The 16,744-nt window shown below is 42.0% G+C and overlaps 2 protein-coding genes across 2 annotated transcripts in view; both read left to right on the top strand.

The window, feature by feature from the left end:
* LOC143714406 (uncharacterized) overlaps positions 1 to 16,744 on the top strand; it is a 297,700-nt gene that overhangs the window by 178,663 nt on the left and 102,293 nt on the right. The gene's annotated exons all lie outside the window — the stretch shown is intronic.
* On the top strand, positions 127 to 5,932 carry LOC143714424 (uncharacterized). The gene is made up of 2 exons (XM_077205603.1): positions 127 to 4,121; positions 4,312 to 5,932. The coding sequence occupies exon 1, from the start codon at positions 154 to 156 to the stop codon at positions 1,867 to 1,869; it is 1,716 nt and encodes a 571-aa protein (XP_077061718.1). The 5' UTR covers positions 127 to 153; the 3' UTR covers positions 1,870 to 4,121; positions 4,312 to 5,932.

Genomic DNA, 16,744 nt, shown 5'->3' with positions numbered 1-16,744 from the left:
GAAGTTTTTCCTCTGACTTTTCTGTGTATGGACGACACTATTGTTGAAACGACCCCCATTCACACAGATCCACGAAAACAACTAAAAACGCTACATTCTGCAGCCAGGCCATTAGATGGCAATGAAACACTATAGACTGAACATGTAATACGCATGTGCATGATGTCATCGTCTGCAGAGATTTGCGTTCTTGTTGCTTGTTGCACACAGCATCCCACACAGCGTCCCACAAAGGGGACCACACCGTCCCACACAGGGGACCACACAGGGGACCACAGCGTCCCACACAGGGAACCACAGCGTCTCACAGCATCCCACACAGGGAACCACAGCGTCCCACACAGGGGACCACAGCGTCCCACACAGGGGACCACACCGTCCCACACAGGGGACCACACAGGGGACCACAGCGTCCCACACAGGGAACCACAGCGTCTCACAGCATCCCACACAGGGGACCACACCGTCCCACACAGGGGACCACACAGGGGACCACAGCGTCCCACACAGGGAACCACAGCGTCTCACAGAATCCCACACAGGGGACCACAGCATCCCACACAGGGAACCACAGCATCCCACACAGGGAACCACAGCGTCCCACACAGGGGACCACAGCATCCCACACAGGGAACCACAGCGTCCCACACAGGGAACCACAGCGTCTCACAGCATCCCACACAGGGGACCACAGCGTCCCACACAGGGGACCACAGCATCCCACACAGGGGACCACACCGTCCCACACAGGGGACCACAGCATCCCACACAGGGGACCACAGCATCCCACACAGGGAACCACAGCGTCCCACACAGGGGACCACAGCATCCCACACAGGGGACCACAGCATCCCACACAGGGAACCACAGCGTCCCACACAGGGGACCACAGCGTCCCACACAGGGAACCACAGCGTCTCACAGCATCCCACACAGGGGACCACAGCGTCCCACACAGGGGACCACAGCATCCCACACAGGGGACCACACCGTCCCACACAGGGGACCACACCGTCCCACACAGGGGACCACACCGTCCCACACAGGGGACCACAGCGTCCCACACAGCGTCCCACACAGGGGACCACACCATCCCACACAGGGGACCACAGCGTCCCACACAGGGAACCACAGCGTCCCATACAGGGAACCACAGCGTCTCACAGCATCCCACACAGGGGACCACAGCGTCCCACACAGGGGACCACAGCATCCCACACAGGGGACCACACCGTCCCACACAGGGGACCACACCGTCCCACACAGCGTCCCACACACCGTCCCACACAGGGGACCACAGCATCCCACACAGTGTCCCACACAGGGGACCACACCGTCCCACACAGGGGATCACACAGGGGACCACGCCGTCCCACACAGGGGACCACAGCATCCCACACACCGTCCCACACAGGGGACCACAGCATCCCACACAGTGTCCCACACAGGGGACCACACCGTCCCACACAGGGGACCACAGCATCCCACACAGCGTCCCACACAGGGGACCACAGCATCCCACACAGCGTCCCACACAGGGGACCACACCGTCCCACACAGGGAACCACAGCGTCCCACACAGGGGACCACACCGTCCCATACAGGGGACCACAGCATCCCACACAGCGTCCCACACAGCGAACCACAGCGTCCCACACAGGGGACCACACCGTCCCATACAGGGGACCACAGCATCCCACACAGCGTCCCACACAGCGAACCACAGCGTCCCACACAGGGGACCACACCGTCCCACACAGGGGACCACAGCATCCCACACAGGGGACCACAGCGTGTCACATGTGTCATTCCAGCATGAGTATTCATGTTTCACTCGGGCGTGTGGATATCTCTTGTGACTTGAGCTGATCAGCCACTCAGGAGATACGGACAGTGGAGAGGGTGGATTCAGCAGCCGACTCCTCTGTGAGTTCCTCAAGGACACGAGGGGTGCATGCAGGGCCGGACTGGGACAAAACAATCGGCCCTGGGATTTTGGCCCCCACCAGCCCACTAGATATGATCATAAACACCACTCATCTTTGCATGCCCTTGAATATGTATACCAACTCCTATTCCTTAAAACCACTTTTCCATCATTTTCCACAACCATCATTTCAGTCTGGCTGCATGAAAACATTCCCACGACCATAACATACAAACGCCTCTCGGAATTAATCGCGAGGAACTTTTTCAATTCCTCTTGGAAAATATCTCAGAAAATTCACTGATCATTCCATCGGCTCCAGAAAGGCTACTGTGAAAAGTAAGCAGTTCCCGTTCCACCAATGCACCTGTTCCGAAGAGGAGGAGAACAGAGAGATCTGGCAACATCTCCCAGCTTCAGTTTTCCCTTTCCCGCCTACGGCAGGATCCCAGCACTGGAAAACTGGCCAATTGAAACATTTTGGAGTGTTTAGAGCAGGGATCTCCAACCCTGCTTCTGGAGAGCTACTGTCCTGCAGACTTCAGTTCCAACCCTGTTCCAACACACATGCCTGTAATTATCAAGTAACACTGAACAGCTTGATTAGCTGGTCCAGGTGTGTTTGATTGGGGTTGGGTGCTAAAATCTGCAGAACAGTAGCTCTCGAGCAGGGTTGGAGACCCCTGGTTTAGAGACTCTGTGAAACTTTTCCGGAGAAGAACTGGACACTTATCTAGCCATTATATCAGACCTTGCCATTACCTACGGCACAACTCTATTTGAGACTGGCCTTTATTTACCCAAACCTGTCACCACACCAGGCGCGTAAAAGAGACAGGCGTCTATTTGGGACTCGGCTATTATTTGAAGTTTTACGGTATGTTAAAACACAACCAACACCATCAGATCACCTTTTCTATTTGTTCATCTGGCTGTCATAACTCAGGTACACCAGCCAAACAAAATCTAAAGTTAAACATTTAAAGGTCAACTGCCCAACTAAAGCAAACACTGATCTCCATAATGGTGACTAAATGTGATTTTTCTCCTTCAGTGATTCTGCTTGTTATCATCAGGTGTCTTCAATAATGCTCAATCATCACTCAATCAATCACTTAAATAGCACATTAACTTTAACACTCTTCAGTGTTAATTTAACACTCATATTTTAACACTTTAACACTCCTGAGTCTTTAACACTCTTGAGTTTTTGCTGTGTAGTAACATTCAACATTCTTGGATGTTAGAAATCAACATTACTATCATGTTGAATTTTTTATCGAAAATTACGTTTAAGCAACGTTTGAGGAACATTATACCTTTTAAAACACGTTCCTCTAACGTCAAGAAAACTGGACATTTTTCACGTTCCCAGAACCAACACTGAATATTTGGAGAACGTTCTTATAACAAAATTCTGTTAGCTGGGTAAGCATAACGAGCCTGTAAAAGAGTTTACATGTTCAGTGTGATGACATTTAATCTCTTCGACAGCCTCTGTATTTCCATTTAGCCACTTATTAGCATTCGCCTTTTTCAAGACATGTAACTGCTTAAAAAGATCACGAATGGGTAATACTGATGTATTTTATGTTGTGGAATAAAACATGAAAGTGTCCTGAGCTTGTGTTCAACGCAGACCTTATTTCAGCCATTTAACCAAAACTCCATTCATAAAACCCATTGACTTCGGGACAATAAAGAAACGCAAGTGCTAAAATGCAACTCACTTCTGCGGTTTGGCCTACAGAGTGATGTCATACCTGCACCACTCTATATGAACACAGATGAATGAGGTGTGTGTGTGTGTGTGTGTTTGTGTGTGTGTGTGTGTGTGTGTGTGTGTGTGTGTGTGTGTGTGTGTGTGTGTGTGTGTGTGTGTGTGTGTGTGTGTGTGTGTGTGTGTGTGTGTGTGTGTGTGTGTGTGAGTGTGTGTGTGTGTGAGTGTGTGTTAGTGTGAGTGTGAATGTGTGTGTGTGTGTAAATGTGTCTACTTGAACAAACTTACTTAACAGCATACTTGACTGTTGAGTGTCAGTTGAGTCATTGTGTGTGTGTGTGTGTGTGTGTGTGTGTGTGTGTGTGTGTGTGTGTGTGTGTGTGTGTGTGTGTGTGTAATGATGTAGTTTGAGGACAGAAACACACACCTCTGAATACCAGCTCTGATCACAGTGGGGAATATTGGTTTGATTCAGTATATTAGACTGTGTGTGTGTGTGTGTGTGTGTGTGTGTGTGTGTGTGTGTGTGTGTGTGTGTGTGTGTGTGTGTGTGTGTGTGTGTGTGTGTGTGTGTGTGTGTGTGTGTGTGTGTGTGTGTGTGTGTGTGTGTGTGTACCTCTGAATACCAGCTCTGATCACAGTGGGGAATATTGGTTTGATTCAGTATATTAGACTGAAGTCTGTATTCAAACCCGTCGTCAGTCTGAGTCTCTGCACATGTTTTATTGATTCTGTTCATCTTTCAGTGCTGAAAACAGAAGAGAAATGTTTTAAAGAATCAAATGACTGCAGTATATTAATATTGTGTTGTAGAACAAGCATTTAAACATATGTGGAGAATGTGAAGTGATGTGCATTTAAAGCAGTGAAAATTACGCCTTAAAATATGAAGTTTTCAACAAATAACCTTAATTTCAATCTTTTCCTCTCAGGAAGCATCACATTTCAGAAGAAAGTCCTATAAATTGTACAAACAAAGACATGCAGAAATGAGATTATTTGAATATGTAGGGCACAAGAGGGCGCTGTTGTCACTAATGGAATAATGAAAGTGAAAGTAAATGTGTATCTACTGCACAATCTGGGAAAACATTAACAATAAAAAACTGCAAATACAAACTCTTTGTGTTTCAAATGAGTCAAATTATATAAATTATTCAAAACAAAACTTTCATAATAAACAGTCTAGTCTAATAAATTTTTAATTGGGCAACAAATGTAGCCAAATAGATACAGTAGGAAAAAACTAATTTTCTTTATCTTATAATAGCCTGTATCTTCTGATTATCTTTTATTGCACAAAGCAAACACTGATCACCACAATGTTGACTTAAAATGAAACAAATATCAACATCTAAACCTCTGTTAATTCTCACTAAGATCTTCTGTAGACGTCTGACAAACACAAACTGTCTGTGGGTTGCTTTGCAATTACATTGAAATAAATATGAGTTTTAATTGAATGCATCCTGAGAGTATTTATTTGGTCCAGAAACAGTATAAATTATATCTAAATGAGACCATAAATGATGTTGAACATATGTCCACAATGGCCACATTTGATCTAGTTTTTAACCTCGTCTCCGAAGGTTCCATGAACGTCTATATCGAACGTGCAGAACACGTCAAAAAAAGACGTCATAAACAGTGGGACAGAGCTGAACTAACTCTTTCCCAACTGTAGCATTTCTTGATTTATTTCCGGACATTCAGCTTCATTTATATAGTGTTTATATGGCAGCTAGTAAATACTCAGTTTCCTCATGCTAGCATGAGTGGAAAGCCTTAAACTGTGTGTGTGACAACTAGCCCCGCGCGCGCTCCCCGGTGTAATGACGTGGTCCCACTCGTTCCTGTTTGAATCACTGGAAATAAACTCGATTATAAAATAAACTCTAATACTAAACCCGCTGCATTAGTATTGCTCTGCGGACTTTCTATGCCTGTTAATGGCATCGTCTCTATCGAAAGCGTTTCTGTGCAAGTGACTGTGGCATCGTGAGAGGTAGGGTATCACCAAAGTGTGGGTTGGTTCACAAATTGAGTCCAGGCAGAGATCAAGTCACTGGTTTCTTTTAATAAATCAACTCAAAACTCCAAAGCGTTCTTTTCCATAACCAAAAACTCTTCCAGCTTCACTTTATGCTCTCAAACAAAACAGCCAGTCTCTCTCTGTTCTCAGCTCATTAACAGCTTTTCTCCTTCACTCACAACAGCTGTGTCCCCACCGCTGAGGAACCTGGTAACTGTAGTCCGGGACGAGGTGGCCATCTTGGTTTGTAGTCCCCATTGCTGTAACCACCTAGATGGCACATACCTTGCGTCTATGACATACCCTCTCATGATGCCACAGTGACAAATAACTTTTACTACAGATCCAGATGTACATGAGATTTGATCACATGAGGAGTAAAATATCGACCAAGTCACTTCGATACCATTTTGGAGCATAAAACACACACACACACACACACACACACACACACACACACACACACACGCACACACACACGCACGCACGCACGCACGCACGCACGCACGCACGCACGCACGCACGCACGCACGCACGCACGCACGCACGCACACACACACACACACACACACACACACACACACACCATAACATTTGCTCACTCCCTTCTCCTCTAAGAACACTTCAGAATTGCTTCACAATAAAACACATACTAATTGCACAACTCAAATTATATATATTATATTATTATATATATTATAATATTTCATACCTGTGAGCAGATGTGTGGTGAAGCGATGAGAGCAGAATGATGTGAATGTGAAACAGTGTCTCTATGTTGTTGTTTAGCCTCACACACACGCTTTCAAACCTCAAACAATGACATACACACAAGGAAACCACCTTAAAGTTGCAGAGTCTCAGTTTCCTGGATAATCTTTGAATGAAAGAGGACTCTAATATATCTGACTCTGATATTACTCTGATATATTTCTAAAGTCTTTTTATACACTTTAAAAATGATTTCGCAAAGTTGTAAGTAGCCTAAAACAAACATTATTCGAGTGTGTTTGACAAGAAAATACCTTTTCTTAAATACCTACCCCGTCACCATCGTCAAATACGACCCATAAAAGTGTTCCCTAAATCGGCGCCACTCCCGGCAGCTGGAGATATGCCACAGACCCAGCCCTGTGAGGCCCAAATGGGTTTGACCTGGGTGAAAAAATAAAAACCTTGGATCAACTTAAAAAAATTGAAGTAATCAATCACACGAAATATTTGACATTGACTCTAAATTAATGATTTTAGTTTGGAACAAACTAATTATTTTAAGTTAATTCAAACTAATATTTAAAGGTTCGAGTAAATTAATTATTTTAGGTTGTCTCAAATCAAAAAAAATAAGTTGTCATTATTTGAAATGTATAATAAATCAAAAAAAAAAATCTTTCTTATAGGCACTCACAGACTTCAAGATTCAGTCTATGCATCTCAACAATGGTGACGAGCAGAATATTCAATTAGGAAAAGTAAATTACATAGACAATTCAGATCATAATTTATTCACATCGCAATGCATGATGGGAGCCATTAATGAGTTGTGATTGGTGGCAGCCACTGCAACATGCTTTATTATTGTCACCATTGTTGAGATTCACAGGCTGATTATTGATGTCTGTGTTTCTAAATAAAATTTATTTGAAAGTGTTTTGATCAAAACAATGTTTATAAAATATTTTGGATTATAAGAAACGTACCTATACTCATATATGCTGTAGAATCAAAGAGTTGTTGCCAACGAGTTAAACCAAACTATCTCAATAAGATTCATTTTCTGATCACAGCATGATTATGGCAGAACACAACCAACACTATCAGATCACACTTTTCTTTGTTCATTTGACTGTTATAAATAAATAACAGCAGACAAACAAATTTAAAGTGAATCTATAAAGGTTAAGAGCCCAACTAAAGCAAACACTTATCGCCATAACGGTGACTTACAATTTGTGATTTTCTCCTTCAGTGATTCTGCTTGTTAACATCAGGTGTCTTCAATAATGCTCAATCATCACTAAATTAATCACTTAATTATCTCATTAACTTTAACACTCTTGAGTGTTAATTTAACACTGGAGTTTGTGCTGTGTAGTAAATGCCGCTCCATCTGAAAGCAGGTGAAGGTGATTTACTACTAATCAAGGAACCGGCTTTACTGACGAGATGCGCATAACAATATCGTGCGATATATCGCCCAGCCCTACTACTTAATCTAATAAAAATGCTTTGATCCAATGAATAAATTCAATTTAATGTCCCGTTGCCAATTTATATTGTATCCATGTAAAAAAAATGGATTCAACCATACATATAAACTAAAATGTTTACTTTAAATGAAAAAACTAATAATGTTAAGCTATTTCAACGAGAAAATACACATTAAACGAACAACAGCAATGTTAGACTTTTTTCAGTGTGGGTGAAAACTGTTGAGAGACACTCTGGAACTACATTAAAGGGCATCATGCCAAAGTGTCTATACGGGTCTCTGGAGACGCCACTGCACTGTGTGCTGTTCTGTTCTCAGAAGTTATCAGGTATCCTAACGTGTTTTACCTTAACATCCTCATGATGAAGAACTTTAAATCATGGGGTGAGTTTAAAGACAATCATCCCATGTTAACAGGAGGATCATGGCAAAATCAGAAAAGGTTAGAGATAGAGAACAAAAACTCCTTTTCAATTGTGCCGTGAAAATAATGAGAGATCAAGAAAAGAAGAGGCGCTTTATTCGAGATTTCTCCTCTAAATGAAGACGCAGATAATTTACCATGTATGTCTATACTGTGTTTTATACTATAATCTCCTGTCCCTGAGACAGATTGATTGTGTGAGTAAAATATAGGCTACTTGGCAATAAAGAATTATGATTGTACACATTTCTCCGCCTCACGCATGCGCGAGTATTTGTGTCTTTTCTTGCTAAATATTTTTCTCACTTCTTGAATTTTTTCTTGTTTGTTATAAATGTTGTGTCCTACTTGAATACTTATTTAAGAATTGTAGGCCTATATTTGATTTAAATGATAATTTGGCAATAGTGACACCTAATAGTGACAGAAAATTATTAATGCTAGTAGGGTACAGGTCATGTGATTTGATTATCTGCGTGAACACCGAAAAACATGGTGTTGCACACAAATAATTAAAGAGATGTAAAATTAAGAGTGTTTGGTCAGAAGATGTCTCCTGAATCCTGATTGGAAAGCACATGTTTGAAGCTTGATTTTTAAAAATGAAAACATTTATGTGAGCCGTTCTGAGGTGATGTGGCCATGAATGTGTGCTCTGCATTTCACCCATCTAAGTGAACTATGGAAGTAAAATAATCCCAAATTTTTTTGAAACAAAAAGCCTGTTGAATTGTACTACTTGAAAAAAATATGCATTGCATTAACCATGCTTTTTTAATGCATTGTATTTTTAGGGTTTGCATTTTTATGGGCTGAAATTTAGCATGGCTGAATATTTAAGCGGTGAATATTTAAATTCAAAACATTTCAAACACATTTTCATTAGTAAAATTTCAATAATCCATATTCACCTTTCATATTTCACTTCCAAAATATTCAAATTGATTAAAAATACAACCTATAATATTCAACAGGCCGTTTTCGGTCCATTTTATTTCGCTTTGCAAATTCGCTTCCACAAATTCAGTGGTTCAAATTCGACAGTAAATTCAACGTTGACGTCCAGGAACTGCAGGAAAAGCAGTAGATTACCGAGCATACTCTCCATCTGCTGTTAGTCGACCTCACCATCAGCGGGTGCAAACGCGTGTTGTTGACGAAGCAGGGCCGGCGCCACGGGGGGGGCGTGAGGGGGCGACGCCCCCTCAACGGGACTCTCCCGCCCCCTCAGATCACCATGAATGTAAACGGGATTGTATTGATAAAATATGCTATTTAAAAATCACATTTGCCAATTACATTTTCACATTTTCTTGTTTTTGTGAATATTAAGCTGAATTAATAATATTTTAATTAAGGACAGTCTGTTAGACAAAGTCGAATTTTGATTGGTCGTTTGATTTTGCGTGCTCGCTCACCCTAGCATTACGTTAAATTTCTCATACGGGAAAGATCACACGACGGCTACGGACTGTAGAACGGATATTCCATAATTTCAAGGTTGAATAATGCATATCGGGGGCAATCGGGAGAGTCGGCATAGGCGGAGGGTGAACCAACTCCAGGGTAAGGCTAAGATGTGCGCTTCCCCTGCATTTAAATAGATTTCCTAACCATGTAGTTTTAACCAACGTCGCCTAGCAACAACTTAAGCGTCCCAGTATAAACGCTCCCGTTAACTCACTTGTTATTAGCGCAACTATACGTTTACAAACTGTTAATTTGAGCAAAAAAAAACAAGCACTGTATGCCTGGCAGCCAATACAAATAAACATGGCCTTACCTAATGCAGCAAAATCCTGCGTTTAGACATGGCATCATGCGTTGATGATGCCCTCGTTGTTTAGTTTTGTGGTTATGTCACTCTCAATTAGAGCTTAGCTGCTAGATTCTCTGCCCGAGCCCAACCTTGACCCGAAACGACGATATTTCCCGTCACTATCCTCGGGCCGGGCCGGGCCTTTGATCTAGAGACGTGCACTCCCAACGCAATAGAGTGCGGCGCGGGACTAGATTTGATGGCCGAGCGCGGGCGCGGGACTAGATTTGATGGCCGAGCGCGGGCGCGGGACTAGATTTGATGGCCGAGCGCGGGCGCGGGACTAGATTTGATGGCCGAGCGCGGGCGCGGGACTAGATTTGATGGCCGAGCGCGGGCGCGGGACTAGATTTGATGGCCGAGCGCGGGCGCGGGACTAGATTTGATGGCCGAGCGCGGGCGCGGGCGGTAATGCACATCACTCTGTGTGTGCGGGTTGCGGGGGAATAAAACGATTCGCGAATCACGGGACTCCCTCAAACTAGAAATATTTATGAATAAAACATATAAAAAGTAATACATTTTTATTCTTCTGTTGCAGAAAAGCAACAAGAACAACTATATGTGTGCTTTAACAAGCTTTAAAGTTAATGCTTTAGTAACAAATTTATCAGGAGCATTTATGCTGATGTCTGATGTGTATGATGGCGACACGTAGTATTTGTATTTTGGAGGTACAGAAAAAAAGTCTATTTGTGGGCAGGAGCGGGATAAAACATTAATGTTGCGGGCGGGGGAAAGTAACTTAGAAAGTAGTTGAGAACGTCAGTAAATTTAGAGGAAATGTTGCTGATTTTTTAAACAAAATAGCTGACGTCTTTGTCTTGCCAAGGCTAATTTCATAGCTAGCAATTTTTATCCCTAAACAGGCTCGGGCTCATAATTACAGTTAATTTGTCGGGCCGGGCCGGGGCTCGGACACAACGTGCAAATGAATGAGTATTTAAAGTGATAACAATTTAATAAAAACATTGCAATTTATAAATTATATTGCTTTCATTTATTTAAAAATTGTTTATCGAAAAAAATGCATAAATCCTGCATAAAATGAATTATCACGCGCATGAATTATCTCTGCGCGTGCGCACGCATGCAGTTTACGTCGTTTTCCACAGACCACAGCTGAGCCAGCCCAGTCGCACTTATCATTTGGTTATGGAGTGGAGGAAACTGATCCTAGACCAGCAACGTGGCGCCGGCCCTGAGCATTTCTTTATAAAAGCAACTAGTAGAAGCAGTCAGGCTGCTTTTGAGGGAGAAAATTTCACTCGAATTGTATATTGCTAGTCTCAAGTCCGTGGCCAGGGGAAGGCTAAGCCTTTTTAGCAAAACGTTTTTTTCTCTCTCTCTCATCAAAACGTCTTATCAATCGTCTATAACAGTCTATATCAAGCAGGGACACGTTTGTGTGCATTTTATTTTGTGATTTCATTGTAACGAATAGAGTCTCCCGCAACAGCGATAGATTGAAACGCGCGTCAGTGTGAAAACTGCGCGAGCCACAAGACAACACTGTATCCGCTTCACTGATCGCAGCGGCAACGAGCACTTTGATCACTTGATTTAAAAAGCAACACATTTCAGCGCTAGAACAACTCTAATTTGACAAACGAACAAAATGAATCCTCTGCTAGTTAACTGGAGATGTTTTATTAATTTGTATTGGTACATCCGTGCCGCGAAGATGTTTTAAAAAGTGGTGGGGAGAAGATCGACCCTGGCAAAAAGTGGTGACGTGCGTTAATGTGAACGCCCCCTCTCGGTATTTCAGACGCCCCCTCATCAGTGCTCGGCTGGCGCCGGCTCTGGTCTGTTATAGGCTCTTTTAAGACAGGAAAGGTCTGATTTTACAGAGTTTTGATAGACAACATCACAATAGTCAAAAATCGGAAGTATAAGTTGAGAGGCGAGTTTCTTGCGCACACTATAAGTGAAACAGTTACGAGATCGATATAAAACATTAATTCCATAATTGACTTTACGTAAAATATGACCAATATGAATTTTGAAAGAGAGCTCAGAATCTAGCCAAACACCAAGATATTTAAATTTATCAACTTGAGGCAGAGGAGTACAGTCAAAACAAGTTATTATACAAGAATTGGTTTCAGATTTGAGTTTTTGTCTGGTACCAAAAATCATGAGATATGTTTTAGTTTTGTTGAGCAATAATTTGTTATAAAAAAATAATATCGTGACATAATACAGACAGTATATTTTTGATTTTGTCATGATCAGCACTTGAGAATTTCCCATAACACAAATAGACAAAGAACAGAAGGTTTTAGCACATTTGGTTCTAAACTTGTTCGAATGTTAGACCTAAAAGGGAAGTAAGGTTTATATGATAGAATTGTTAGAATCATGGTTAGTTTAAAAGATAGTTTACTATCTAATCTATTAAAAATCCATCACAATATTTTCTTATTACCACTTCCACCCATCACTGTCACACTTCCCAATGTTATATTTAACCCGTTTAGAAGCCATTCCCTCTTACTACACAACTAAGGATAAAACTGCATTAAAGGTGGGGTATGTGATTCTCTTTTTTGTCCGTTTTTTCAAAATAACTTGAAATCCTATTTCTAACCCATTTTGTCTGTAAGTGGGTTAGGAATAGGATTTCAAGTTATTTTGAAAAGAATGGACAAAAAAGAGAATAGTTAGAAGAGTTAGAAGCACTGAAATGAAAATTAAGCAATTTAATCATCTGTGGAACGGGCAGGACTCGAAAAACTCCAGCCAATCATTTCCAAGACGACCTAGAATCATTAAACAGTAAGTTCGTCAATCAAACGGTCGTACCACACCCCCCTCCCCCAGCGCGCGTGACCTCCTTCGTGCGAATACTCAAAGCTCGTGACGCATGCGCATCTCGTCAGTAAAGCCGGTTCCATGATTAGTAGTTAATCGTCATTACAATCTCTCGCGCATCAGTTTTCGCTCGTGCATGATTGCGCGTCCATGTTCTTCGAATGGGTGGAGTCAGAGCCAGCGTTGGAGGAAAGAAGGTAGGACCATTTGAATTGTGTATTTTCCAAATCTGCCGGTCGTTTTCCAAATCACATACCCCACCTTTAATAGAACGGGTTTAACCATTAATAGGCTGTTCGTGGTTTGTTATGCGCCACTAATTTTATTGAGAGTGAGGAGTTGTCGTCATGGTACAGAGCCCCTCCCCTCTATATCACGGGATCTCGCGGGATCCTCATCCTCTCCGCCATGTTGGCAGGATTCCGGCCGCAAAACATGATTGTTTACGTGTGTTGTTAACTCGGTAGTAGAGGAGGTTCTCGCAATTCCACACTGTTTTACCATGCCTGGAAGTCACTGCTGCGTTCAAAACTGCTAAATAGATAAAGGTAAATAAATAAGGGAAACAGCAAAAAGCATTTAAGACAGAAAGTGCCCATTTTTATTTCAAGTTACAGTCTACACTTTAGATTACCATCTGTCTGCAGCCTCGTCTGAATCTCATACACCTTGCACTCACACTGTTAATGGCTTTAATCTAACCAGGACATATACATTTACATCTTGCAATCACACTTTTAACTACACTAGCCAACCCAGAACTGGTTTGTCCACTTTGCAGCCCCCAACACCCAACCATACACAGCTTTAACCTACATCAAAACATGTTGGAAACGTGTGTGTACATTGAAAATCTCGTTACAATCTAGTCAGTCTCTGTCCCGCCGAAATAATAAATGCGCGAAAATAATAAATGCGCGAAAATTAAAGAGCTCTGGAATGTTTAGTCGCGCCTCTGTGAAGTTCTGAAGGCGTTGCCCCTGGCAACCGATAGCGTCTCCTACCATCATGGCCAACCGGCTCAGACCCCGCCCAAATCAACCCAAATCGGCACGTGACTCCTAAAAAAAAACTGAATTGAAATATCCCTTCTCCTGTCCCAATAGTGTCAAGAATAAGCTTTTTTATTTACGCAGAAATAGAAAAGCAGAAAGCGTGAATCTTCAGGAGGGGTTCAAGCCAAAATAACAAACCAAAAGGGGATTCTACCTAAAAAGGAATTAAATGTAACTTACCTAACAAATTAAAAATATCCCCAAAGAAAATACAACAACCTTCCCTTACTCCTTAACTAACCAATAAACAAGAGAAAACAATTAATAAAGAAAAGAATGGCAACCTCCTCCCTACGGCTTTCAAAGTAACAATTTAAACATCAGTCTGATGACATAAGTCAGCGACTAAATAAACAGAGAAAAATATATTTAAATCAATGAACAAAAAAAAAGAAGAAACTTACGACATTCAGATAAAGAAATAAAGTGTCCTCATAACTACACCGTGAGAACCCCACACAGGGAGAACCCACTAAAAGATCAGCACACCAAGGCTACTGATCTAGGCAAAATGTCTGGGGCAGGAGACAAAGGACAACGGAGCTCTACGACGCGCGTGCAAAAGGAGCTCTGCCTCACTGCAGTCTTTCTCAGCATTTAAACGCTCCCGCTCCTCATCGTAATCTGCCTCAGCTGAACCCAATCAAGCTCTGCACAGAGGGAGAGAGAGAGAGCGAGAGAGAAAGAAAGAAAGAAACAACGAACTGCACACCATACAAATGCACAACATCAACAAATCAATAAAATAAAGAAAAAGAAAAATAACAACACGTCCTGGGACGTAACACTGGTTCTGATTGACATGGAAAATATACCTTTAGTTGTGTGTCGCTTGTAGTTAGAACACGGTGCGTATTTTCTATATGACTTCAGTGGTTTAAACCCCCAAAAAGCAATGCAAATGCAATATTTTGATCGATTCACATGAGCATCTCAGTGCTTGTGTTCTCACCCATTCATTCTCACCCGGCTTCTGGGTCAACAGCACGCGTGTGTGATCGTGTGTCAGCGATCTATATTTTGTGAGAAAATATGTAATTATTTTTTTCTTCACACGAAACATTTGTGCCACTTCATAAATTTGAGATTAAAGGGACACTATGCAGGAATTCCGTTTTTGTCAAACAGCGACCCCTAGAGTCGCTGTGGAGTTGTATGTTGTATTTAACGTTACTGTCGTAAATACCAATCACGCAGAGCGTGACGTGTTACATAGTATACAATAGTACATTGTGTTTAATTTGTCGTTTAATGAGATCTGATATATGTTGTTAGTGGTGAGAATTTTCACGGGATTAAATGCATAGATCCGACTATTTTCCCCATGTACTTTAATGGTCCAGTGGCAGAACTTTTGCCAAGTGTGTCAGAGGCTCTGGGTTCTAATCCGCACTAGTAGTATAGTTTATTTTCCTCATCAAAACCGATTGTTTATTAGTGGTTGTATATCAAGCAGGGAGACGTTTTTTGTGCATTAGGTTTTGTGATTTCACCATAACAAATATAGAGAGTCTCCCCGCAACGGGTTAAAGCGCGCGTCCGTGTGAAGACTGCGCGTCACAACAGAACACTGTATCCACGCCACTGATCGCAGCGGCAACGAGCACTTTGGTCACTTGATTTCAAAAACACCACATTTCAGATCGCCTCTTATTTAACAAACAAACTAAATGAATGCTCTACTAGAGTTAACTGGAGATGTTTTATTTGTTTGTATTGCTACATCCGTGCCGCGAGATGTTTCAATCGGGACATATCACACCCGCAAATTACGCCTATGCTCGTGTCTGACTCCTCACTCGGTCAGACTGCCGTTTCCTCTTTCTCTGTTTCTCCGACAATGCTATAAAAATAGAAATTTCTGTTTAAGGATTGTCAGTGAGTAATACAGAATTTGTACTGTTAATATACAGAATTGTCCGTTTTAGAGTTGAAGAAACTGTCTGTAAATTAACTGAAAATGTCCTGGTAATTTTCTGCCAGTTAATTATTATTATTATTTTTTACAGTGTGGCTTTAGCGCACCAAGCACATGCAGAAGAAGACGCGCGCAGTTGCTCTCCACCGACTGCGCTGATCAAAAGCATGATGGGAAACGACTTGCTGACGACACAGCTTAATGTTGATTGGTTTAAACAACGGTGATGTATTGTTCTCTTTTAAAATGTTTAATTTTAAAACTCGGATATCATGTTTTATGTGTAGGAGAGAGTGGGGTGATTTGTGCCAGGGGGGAAGTTGATCCACCCCTTGTTTCTGGAAAATCATAGAAGAAATTGGTCATGTGACCACATCATTTTGAAAAGCCATCCATTTTACTTATCCTCCAAAGAAGAGAGACACATGGCATGAGATGTAAGCACATTTTAGCTCAAAAAACAGTTTTTTTCCTTTCAAAGTAAAATTTCTATGATTAAGGTTTTTTGATTGTAGTGTCTGAACAATTATTGACAAGTTTGAAAACATTTCACACATGTTTTAGGGCTTTAGCAGGCTACACAATGAGTCTATAGAGTTAGTATGATGTTAGCTCTTAAATGCTGGATCATGCTAGTTTTTGCAAACTTGTGGGTCTGGGGTGATTTGTGCCAAAGGGCCTGGGTTAAGTTGTGCCAGTGGCACCCCCATTTATAATTATTTTCAACATATTATTAATTTGTAATTGTACATTGTACTCTTACATTTTAGCGCTTAAACTATGTGACATTCTTAAATTTAGACCAAAACTTGGTGGTACA

Source organism: Siphateles boraxobius, unplaced genomic scaffold (genome assembly GCF_051911475.1).
Source record: "Siphateles boraxobius isolate OS27281-9 unplaced genomic scaffold, OSU_SipBor_1 54, whole genome shotgun sequence".
Classification (NCBI taxonomy): Eukaryota; Metazoa; Chordata; class Actinopteri; order Cypriniformes; family Leuciscidae; genus Siphateles; species Siphateles boraxobius.
Note: the sequence above shows the minus strand (reverse complement) of the source record. Positions and strands in the feature narration are given on the sequence as shown.

What these genes read in the sequence shown, in the direction of transcription:
- LOC143714424 (XM_077205603.1), top strand. Translation starts at nt 154, where the DNA reads ATGTGCATGATGTCATCGTCTGCAGAGATTTGCGTTCTTGTTGCTTGT.